The sequence below is a fragment of the Neodiprion virginianus genome, chromosome 4, assembly GCF_021901495.1.
Source record: "Neodiprion virginianus isolate iyNeoVirg1 chromosome 4, iyNeoVirg1.1, whole genome shotgun sequence".
In the NCBI taxonomy this organism is placed as follows: domain Eukaryota; kingdom Metazoa; phylum Arthropoda; class Insecta; order Hymenoptera; family Diprionidae; genus Neodiprion; species Neodiprion virginianus.
The window spans coordinates 36,646,240-36,657,108 of record NC_060880.1 but is presented as its reverse complement, the minus strand read 5'-3'; the positions used below and the strand labels follow the sequence as shown (position 1 = coordinate 36,657,108).

Below are 10,869 nucleotides of genomic sequence, written 5' to 3'. Positions count from 1 at the left end.
GATAAATAAAAATCAACTAATCAAATTGTATATTGTCGCTTAAAATATTATATTTCTGTACGATATACACAGTTTATAGCGTTTGAAGTTATTTACAAAATGCTACCTGTGACTCATCATTCCTTACTCCTTTTTTTTTTACATCTTACCAGGAGTTTGCTTTATGTTTTGGCAGGAAGTGAAAACCTTCGGGTACTTTGCCGAGAAGCATTTCTCTGAAAAATAAACGCAGCACGAAACGTCAAACGAGATCTTCAGACAAATTTACAAATAATTTTAAACATGTCTTAACAACTTACGATATTTTTATCCAGTTCGCACAATTCGAGCTGGCCATAAGCGTTTCCATATCATCTCGACCCCTGTAAAATGGCGGTCTTTCGTTTATCTTCTGCGGTGGTCGCTCTAATATTCCCACAGGTATGTACCTAGTGTATGAACATTATATGTAACGAATCGATAAGAATGAAGTTTCCGTTAGATTAAATCGTACCTAAATATCAAAATTTTTCCCTCAAAAATCGGCAAATCTGTAAAATTTTTACCTGTGCAGAAACGACATCCACTCAAGTAGAAATCGTCTGGTTGTTTCCACGCCCCTTGTGTCAGAGCCCCAATGTTCAAGTCCATACTTGGCATATTTCTTAACAATTTCAAATCTCTCGGTGCTTGGCACGTCCAGCAGTTTTTGTTCCTTGAACTCTCTGAATATCCACGGTTTAATCAGAGCACCACGCCCGACAGTAACACCCTGTAAAGAGGGGTATTTTTCCTTTGCACTTTTGTAATCATGAAATGATAATATATCCCCGTTGCCATAAACCGGAATTGGCTTCGCCGCCTGAGCACACCTTTCTATGTATTGCCAGTCTGCCATCTTAGTGTACCTCTGCTCTCTCGATCTGCCGTGTACCTGCCGATTTATTTTTGTCTTTACATAACAAGGGTAAACTGATTGAATCAACAGTGAATATCAGTCAATTTGTTTGTTGTTTAAATCATTTTTAAATCAGATTTAGGGGGTTTTGAAATTAAATATGTTGACACTTGGAAATTTGAGCAAACAATAAGAAATTGCAGAACCTGGTAAAGTCTGATATAAAGAAGTTAAGCTTTACCGATTTTTTTTTGACAACATTAATAAAAGTCTCACCGTTATCATCGAAGCTCCCCAGTCTCGGAACAATGGAGTTAAATTATGCGCAATAGGTTTGTCCATGTAAACTCCCATCCTGGTTTTAACGGTCAAAGGAATCTGCATGACTTGGCTAATAGATTTGATCGTTGTTTCCAGTACATTCAGTTTATTAAGCATTCCACTCCCTCCGCCTTGTCTATATATGAGATCTATCGGACATCCCAGGTTTAGGTCGATGAAATCGACCTCAGCTTCGCTGTCCAGGAGTTGAGCACACCTGGTAAGAACTCCGGGATTGTTGCCACATATTTGTGCACCAAATATATCCTCAGTTTCGTGCCTCTTAACCAATGCCCACTCTTCAGTGGCACCTTTCAATATTTTGGGAGCCAGTGCCATCTCTCCGCAGGTAAAATCAGCTCCATATTCTTTGCAAATTCTACGAAATGGCAGGTTACCGACTGTTGTCAACGGGCTTAATAAAATCTTATCTTTCCAGTCGATTCTTCGCCTTTCGGAGGGTAGTTGCCTTATTACGTCGTAATCAGACACTGGGCCAATCTTTTGGTCCACTTTGATTGAATTTCCAGAGTTTCTAACAGAGCCATTAATCGTTTCATCCTTGACGCCATTACTGGAAGCATCCAGATTCGTTTCATGTTTTACTTCTTCATGTGAATTATTTTCTTTTGATTTGAATTCAACATTTTCGTCAGTCTTTGCGATAATTTCAGCCTGATTGGATGTTGCGGTTTTCTTCCCTGCAGCAATTGTAGCATCCTTCTTCCTCTTGGCCGCGTCATTAGCCTTGACCACTTTCTCCGCTCTAGAAAAATTATACTTATGCTTTCTAAGTTTGTTTTGTAAATCCTTGTGCAGTTGATTTTTGGTAGACATTGGTTTTTTTTTGTACTCTTCAAGCTTGGCTTCATCAATTATATTTAGTCCCTTTTCAGTTAAGTGCACAGCACCCATTCTGCAAGCCGTGCCTCTAGGGCATCGACCGATTGTATCAAAGAAGAAGCAGCTGTCAGCAATGTCTTTCGGTTTCATTTTCATGTACTCCACCCTGTCGTGCATAAACTGACACCTTGTGTTATCACATTTTTTATCAGGCTCTCCAACCGCTTGGTCTACGACCCATGGACATAAATTTTCTTCTCTAGGTGCTTTGTATGGTGGAGGCCTAGCCTTGTTTTGCCCGCGAGGTTTCTCCTTCTTGTCATCTAACTTTATTTTTTTATCCACCGGCTCCTCAGCCAGTGTTTCATGCTCAACATCGCCTGTCTGCGACGCTGTTTGTTCCTTGTAGACATCAGTCAATGCTTCTTCTATTAAGAGCTTTTTGTGATCTTTGATAATGAACCTATGAATGAAAATAAAAAATTAAGATAAAATGGCAATTTTTGTTAGCATAATTTTTTTTCAGATCTATAATCAACTATCAACTCCTAGTCTTTTCTTGTTTTGACATAGCGTGTTTATTATGCATTTTGAGGTTAGCACACCATAATTTATTGTAGTTCAGCGCTACTTAAAAAAACTGACGAATGACAAGATTTTAATTTGGTTGGAAAATTATATCTTCTATTACTTGTCTTACTCTGGTTTAATGGGGCATACGCCTTTCAATTTCTCTTCTTTAATATCCAACGAAACGTCGGCGGATTTTTCAATCGCATCGGCCATTGTCATGCAGACGTGCTGACTGAAGAAAAATTACACGATGTAATTTACACCGACATTGCGATCAGATCTGATCTGGTCAAAGCGAACCACGCGCAGAGAGAACCTTCACGCATGGCAGCTACGGAAACGCTGTAAGATATTACTTCATATTACCGTCATGCTACAACCCATGCTACAACCTAAGCACAGAAAAGTTTTTGGATTGTGTTATCGACCGAGTCCGAGCCGGCTCAAATATGTGTAAAAATGAATACAAAACGAAGGGAACGCGTAAAAGTAGTCTTTCTTCAAAACATAAACGTCTTTTTAGAATTTAGACTGGTAGTAATGTTACTGCCAATGTGGCCATACGTATGTCTCAACTCTCAATACATACATAAAACGAGCGGAAACCTTTTTATTACACGTAGATGTAAAGACTTGATTTGGTTAGTTTGCTTTCTGGCAATAGATGTCACTACTAACTACTTCAATCCTATCCATCAATTTGTGTTTTGCGGATTTAATCATTGAATGTAATCAATAACCAATTCAATCAGAATACAGGCGGCTTTGATGAATAGGATGTTCATGAAAAATTTGTGCCGAATTATGTTTGCGTCAGACGTAATTACATAGATTCCAAAACTTGTATTATAAGTTATTTACGGTCTCATATATTTAGAACGGCATTACAGAATGTTTGCTTCGATTGCTACAATTTCAGAAGGTAGTAAGATTGAAGAACTACGTATAAGAGTTTATCGTAGACACAGGGCTAATATTTCTGGAGCATTGAACTCAATTAGCCACGTGCAATCACCTCGGAGAAGATTGCACAATGATTTGGAATAAAATGACGATTTCAATGACAATACTGAAACTGTCGGAGAAGTATCACAATGCTGAAATAGATATATGAATAGCAGCGCCGGCAGAAACTCGGGACTGATCACGCGCTACTTCACCCCGACGAGAAAGAACATACTCACTACTGACGCAACTCGACACATTCGCGAAAATATTATACACACGTGCATTGTACATTATCCATGTGCAGATAACCGTTATTTACGACCACGACGCCTACCGTTGGGTGAAAACTTGCAAATGAAAAAATAAGAAATCATCACGCGGTACGGTCAGCTATCCACAAATTGTCCAAACAATCTTGCTGCATGTGATGCAATTAAATTGATCACTGATTTGTCAAACTATTTTTATGTCTGTCTATAAAATTAGATTCTTTTTTAAAATATCACGGCCCCTTCCCTTTTATCGAAGTGCACTGTTATCACTTATTTCAAATTTCCCGCGACTCCACGATTCGCTGGTGATAAATGACGTCATGTCGATAACGTCATTTTCACGATTACGTGGTATATCATTGCACTTTCAGAAGAAATAGATACCTAAAGTGGATTATCGGACGCAGATCCATTTCGTGGTAAATTATACTCGGAGGTTATTTAATAAATTACACATTGTGCGCTTTTGATGAAAATATATTTCTGCAAACTGAACAACTTGAGGAAAATTATGTCGGATATTATTTGCTATTTCACCGATTTTTTGATTGTTTAAAGGATGAATGGCGGTATACATAAATCTGCTGATAACACGGTCCGACGTGCAGTACGTGAAAATTTCATTCTCTGACCGAAATAGCTACATCTGTGTAGGTGAAACCGTAATAGTTCTGTGGTCCGACGTCGAGGCGAGGCGAGAGGGTGAAAAAAGAGTTGAAACTGTTCTTAGCTCGACACCTCGGTAACGGTGCACGGAGGCTCGCCTGACGACGACGCCCTGTGTTAAATTTAAGTTGAATTAAATTTAGCAAACTGACGTCGATTTCACGTCGACGTAGGCCCGTCGCCGTCGCGACGAAACTAAACGAAATGCGTCCTCTAGCTCAGTCTCAAGAACGTATTTCGTCGAGACAGTGCTTCGGTTGTTCTTTTTCCTATTGGCATTTCGAATTCGAGAAAAAATCGGTGGTGGTATTTCAAGGATTCGAACAGCATACTTTAGTCCAAAAAATCTTGCAGCACCGATTTCATTCGCGAATCGATTTCTCCTGCATCGATCATATTTCCAAATAATTCTAAATAATTGGATAAAATCGTCAGGTAAATTATTGTCGTTGTTATTGTTTTTATCGTCTTTGTCATTTTAATTTTCTTATGTCTACATTATCCAACAGATTTAATTAAACTATATGTAAGATAACTGAATCGCCGATTCAAATTTATTAACCCCTGGACGGAGGACAACGCAGGAAAATCGAGACGTCAAGGCTCTGTTCAATTGCGCACCTACGCGTGATTAATCGATAAAGACAGAAACCGTTGAAAATCGTTTGAATCTATTCTACCGTTGCTTCAATGGTCGGTCACTTTATTCTGAATCCAATGATTTATATGTCACCGCTGAAAAAAAAACTTAGACTTCACTATGAATACAAGTTTCAAATGATTCTACTAGGATTTAGAGGAAAGAGTACAGTACTAGAAAATTGGCGGTGTCAATAAAAGTCCGCACTGTTTGGCGTAATATGGCCAAAATAATTCTCATGGTTGTTTGTTATGACACCAGATATATAGAAGTGATCTTTTGTAGAATATTTCCGATGTTACATTTGACATTGTACGGAGTTGGATATTTTCACTCAAATACATTTTTTTTTTTTGTATTATATGAAAAAAACAACTTTATCCAAAAAAAGAAACAACGGTATTTTAAATTGAAACAGATTCAGGTTAATTTAAAAATTCACTCAGTGACTCTAATAATAAAATATATGACGTCTGACTGTGCGATCATTTCGTATGATTCACTTAGGATGCGAGTTATGTATGCAACTGGTATATGCTACAAAGTTGACTTGATATTTATTGGTAAATATTAGATGTAGGTGAAAATTTTTCTTGCCAAATTTTCTAGGCAAACAATTTTTTTCGTGGCAATGTTCCATCTCGCGAATAGGACCATATGGTAGATAAGATATTACGAGCCGCTGCATATGGTGCCGTTTATTGCTTTTCGATCCGAATTGATGACGGTTAATCAATTTTATCTATTCCGATCGTTTTGCGCAGTTTCTATTGTCCATTTACCGTGGCATCCTCGGTAATCCACGTACCACGTGCGGTTCGAAGGATGAAATAATAAGCGCAGTTATCTCTCGTTGTTGCATTCACGCGCCTCAATATCTGCATACACTGCACCTACATGCATTTATAAGTGCATACAACAATTATGCGCGCAATGTAATTCGTTTTTGACGGGATAAAATTACCCCCGGGTTCGTTTTTTCCGTGAGAATTTAACTCGAAACGCGATATCCGGGGTACGAACGACTTGACCTCATTATTTTCCACCGAAAATCGAAAATCGGAGAACAATCGCTCCTCAACCGCAATGATGAGAAAAATCAATTCGGCTATCTCGATATGCCTGTCGTCTTCTTCGCTCATTGATTTCGAGCATCACAGTCACTGGGTTGTAGCCTTGATCAGATGCCAAGTATTTGACAGGGAAAGTCTGCGGACTCTCTCGCTTCAACCGAAGATCTAATTTTACTGACATCAGCTCCGCGTCGACTTAAAACAAGGTGCCATAATCGAAGTCACGAAGAAATTTTGCGTTCGAAATTGCAGTATTGAAATTGATGAGAAAAAAAAAATCAGTCGATCCAACTTGGGGAAAAAGAAATAGATCGTGTTTTCAATTATGTTAAAGGCTCTGCGGTGATGAACCGGGACGACGACGATTTCGGGGAGGGTTTTATCGCTGAATCCCACCCTTTGAGGGCGACGCATCTTTCGGTACCCGCCGGTGGTATGAACAATTCAAGAGCGCCAAGTATCAGCAGCAGTGTAAGCGACTTGGACGTTCCCATCTACACGAGGGAAACCACCGTTCCCGTTTCAGCGAGAGGGGTAAGCAGACTTAAGCATTGAACATGTTGTCCAGCAATAAGTACAGTCGCAGTTTGCTTTTTAGCCTGTGGGTTTCAGGTACTGACAAATAACTCAGTGAATTGACTCGACCTGAAAAGATAAGCAGACTCAAGATCAAATTTATTCCATTGTTTTTAAACAGCTTTCTTCCTGAAGTTTGTTAACCTTGTCAGTCGCGTACTTGCTGGAACAGTATAACAGCGGAGGTTTTTACGCGTCGGTAATTTCAATCGTCTCCGTCGGTATAATATCTGAAACTTGAAGTATCGTCCTTTATTCAATCCAGTCCGAAAACTGCTTTCTCTATCTTATTCGCACGTTTTCAATAAGATGGAGTTGCAGTTTTCGCAAAGAAGTTGAAAGAACACACCCCGAGTTCCGGGCGATACCGACCGAAATCGTAGTCGAAATTATACCGACAGGGAAAAAAAATTGCCGTGTTTATTTTGAAAAACAGCGAATAGCTACAATCATTTCCGATCAATTCTTACCTTTCCATGTTTCACGACCGAATTGATGCATATGTGCATGTGCCAGAAATAAAAATCCCAATGAACCAATTCAGTGGGATAAACGATCGATTTCGCGGTAAATCGTAACGTTTATATTACGAGTTGGTACAGACTTTTACTTTAGGTACGGATGTTTATTATTCGTTTTTAGAAGCCCAGATTTTGCACGTAGGTACAGGCATACCGTACGCATAAGATTTGGCGCGCAAAGATATAAATATGAGCGGCGCCATAAAGCAACGCAAGGAAAATTGGGATGACGACGCGTGCCAGACATAGAGATCTGCGTGCATTGAAGCACGTCGCTACCTCCCTTTGCGGGTGAAAGGAGCGAAGGTGTTTTAAAAACCTCCATTCCTCCGTTTCGCCTTCTCTTTCCTCGACCCTCGTCGTTTCGCTGTCTCTATACCCAACTTTCTCCGCGTTAAGCCGGCGTCGATTCATGCGAGAAAAAAAATAATCCCTGGAGTCCTTTGGCGTGCCGCGGGTCACGTATCGCACTGTCAGACCCTTCGAAGGGCAAGACCTTATTGCAGGTACGTCATTCGGTCTTCCGATCGATGCCTCTGGTTCTGCTCTCACGGCGCGGCGAGCAGAAATTCTTCCTTTGCTCACACGAGGATGTTATTGTGTGTCATATGCGATGTGCTGTTGACGTTTTGCGATATTTGTATACACTATTTTTGACCTCTTATGGTATTTCGTTTGAGAATACGAATGGAAGGCAACCGTTTCCATTTTATAGTCACAAATTATCACGGCATATATGTAATAGCATTGAAATCTGAATACATTATACATTTTTTGGATAAAAAAGCTACTCGAGACTAAATTTTTTTTTTGTGAAACTGGGTTTTACCGCGCAACGACTTGGGATTTATGCACTCGACCTTGGCGCATTCTTTTCCAGATTTCGCAACACTGCGCTTCAGACATGCGGCGTTCTTCATTCGGCCGCAAAGAGATACAAGGAAAAATTGAGTAGGGATAGTAAATACCGTACATCATACCAAGAACGATTCTCAATTCGTATCTTTGTCATTCCAGGAATTTGCTGGTATTATATTGAACGATTGTTTTCCTTGTGTAACAATTTTCACACGCCAACTGCTGCTGTAGTTGTCGTTTATTATTGCCGATACTGCCTTGAAAATTCTAAAAGAGATTCATTGGAACGTGAATTCCTTTACCATCGGTAGAATTTCTCGAGGTCATTCGATATTCGTTAATCGGTGCTAATTACACGCTGCAGTGATGCATCCGTGTAAGGTACGTTTGTTGACCAAGTTATTGAATACGTGTCAAATTTCAAACTCCATTCATCATCACATACGGCAAGTGTGAGTTGATTGCGAAACTGAAATACAACCAATAAATCAACGTCTATATCCAATTTATACTGGAACTTGGAGTACCGTCATGTATATGTATACCTACCAACATTGCAATTCGAGGTGCGTTTCAACTTCTTGTTCACCGCATAAAAGAACCGAAGTATAACGTCTAACGGCTAACGCCATCAGGTGTACAAGTTTCTCGAAGATTTATTTCCAGACGGCGTATCTCCGACTCTCTGCCTTTCGAAAATTTATTTTTAACCCCGGTAAGATTAGCTATACCTCCGCTAATGCGAAACGTTCTAGTAGTATATCAGATACCTGTTCTCGACCCTCGTCACGAGCAATATGACATAACGCCGAAGGAGAGCTAGAAAATTTGGCTAATCGATTTTTGAGCACTGGTTTAGTGGGAGGGCGCGGCTAATTATCGCAATGACGGAAAGTAGGCTAAAAACGAAACAGCGCCTCTTCGCAAACACGTGATGCATGCACAAATTTATCAAATTGCTCTTTTATCGTAATTTAATTGAGTTAAACTCTCGGCTGCAGGGTGCAATATTATAAGCCATGACATTATTGACCTATGACATATCAACTCAAGCGGCCAACGCGTACATGTCAACATGTTTCGTGAACGTAAATTGGAGTACGTCGGAGAGGCTGCAGAGGTTAATTAGATTTAAATTACAGTAGTTATACGTCGGTTGCACAGAGACGCGAACTGCATTAACCATCTATACGTCGCATGATATTATATTGGCATATTGTAGGTGTAGATGAAATTGTTGCATAACATTCTATATTGTCAGTTTAATCCGGTAACGGCCAAGTCTCTTTCCCGTTGAAAAAAATCGTTTTCCTTAACCGCTTCAAATTTTTCTCAATCAAAATGTTTGAAAAATTACACTTTTTAAAATTCGAAATTTACAATTTTCATGCTTAAATAAAACAGTTTTTCACAATTAATTATTCAGTGAAAACTTTCTTTAGAGCGCGTTAACTATTTTTACGAATTAATAAACTTACTTTTTAAAACTTAGTTTACAATTTTAAAAATGGAAGTTGAGCAAGATATTTAAATAAATAACTGTTTCGTCATTGTATCAAATATGCTACCAAGACACACAAAGGGTTAAGCTTGAACTGCAACGCAAATGTTTCGTACTTCTGAATAAACGTCATTGCTAATTATATACCTACACAATCAGTTTCGATTTACTGGAAATGAAAACGAATAACGTTGTGGTCTGGTAAATTATTTCCAGATGACAGATAATTCGTTTATCGTACAAGGTGTGTAGTACAAGAGTGTGGGTCTAAAATTTTGTCAAATTTTCCATAGCAGCTTGATTCTTAATGTAGGATATCCTGCAGCTTCTATTTTTGTCGCACCTTCGAAAAGTTGTTATCAATATATACAATACATATTAAATACTATCTTATGAGCTTAAAAATAAGAATCTTAACGTTTAACTATATAAATATGCACGTGTATGTAATAAATTACCTTTATTGCTATACACGTGATTTCCACAAAGACATTATAATATCTGCAGTTTTATACGCACGTTTCTCGTTTCATCATCCCTTGACGTTATCAGTTTCCGGAGTTAATGTTTAAAATTAACGATCTTGACACAGATTACTGTCATTCTACCGTCAGACCAAGTGTAGTATTACATTTTATACCTTATTTGCGTGTATATGCTATACATTTTTTCCCTTAACGGCACATAAGCTGTCTAAAAATAGGTACGTTACGCTTATGTTACGTGTCGATAAAGTCTCGCTATATTTTCATGTTTTGTTACACATAATAACGATTTTTTTTAACAAAAAAACCACTCTATGAACAAGAGACAAGATTATGAGGTAATTATAAGACGCGCGTATAACGTCTCATAATTGTGCGCAACTCGTGAAAAACCTTCTATTCAATCTCGTATTAAATTTTTATTCTATTATATGAATTATATGAAATATTCTATGAATTTAAAAAAAAATGAATAAATGTTTTATTTTCCAGAAATATTATACTTCTAATTTTTCTGTTAAAACATTTTCATTTGGCGGGCAAATTCTATCAGTTTCAGATCTTTTGCTCGGTCGTTTTCCAGATCATCGCGGTAGTTACTCGAACAAACCGACAGACTCGTTCCTTTTCACGGTGATGAATAGTATCGGGAAAAAACAGTTTTTCCGGCATGTCTTTTTTTTTTCTCCTTTCAACCCATCGGAATCTGACGCAT

General features: G+C 38.6%; 3 protein-coding genes across 3 annotated transcripts in view; 1 reads left to right on the top strand and 2 right to left on the bottom strand.

Moving 5' to 3' along the window:
• Positions 1–10,869, bottom strand: part of LOC124302903 (uncharacterized) — a 592,781-nt gene that overhangs the window by 528,557 nt on the left and 53,355 nt on the right. The window lies entirely within an intron of this gene.
• On the bottom strand, positions 13–3,116 carry LOC124302762 (tRNA-dihydrouridine(47) synthase [NAD(P)(+)]-like). Its single transcript, XM_046759283.1, has 5 exons — positions 2,742–3,116; positions 1,154–2,504; positions 546–913; positions 300–428; positions 13–215 (listed from the first exon to the last, which is right to left on the bottom strand). Exons 1-5 carry the CDS (start codon positions 2,831–2,833, stop codon positions 146–148), a joined length of 2,010 nt encoding a protein of 669 aa, XP_046615239.1. The 5' UTR covers positions 2,834–3,116; the 3' UTR covers positions 13–145.
• LOC124302766 (solute carrier family 2, facilitated glucose transporter member 4-like) overlaps positions 4,726–10,869 on the top strand; it is a 34,883-nt gene continuing 28,739 nt past the window's right edge. The window contains exons 1-2 of the mRNA XM_046759293.1: positions 4,726–4,935; positions 6,548–6,747. Coding sequence (XP_046615249.1) covers positions 6,559–6,747 — 189 coding nt within the window. The 5' untranslated portion in view covers positions 4,726–4,935; positions 6,548–6,558. The remainder of the gene's footprint in view (positions 4,936–6,547; positions 6,748–10,869) is intronic.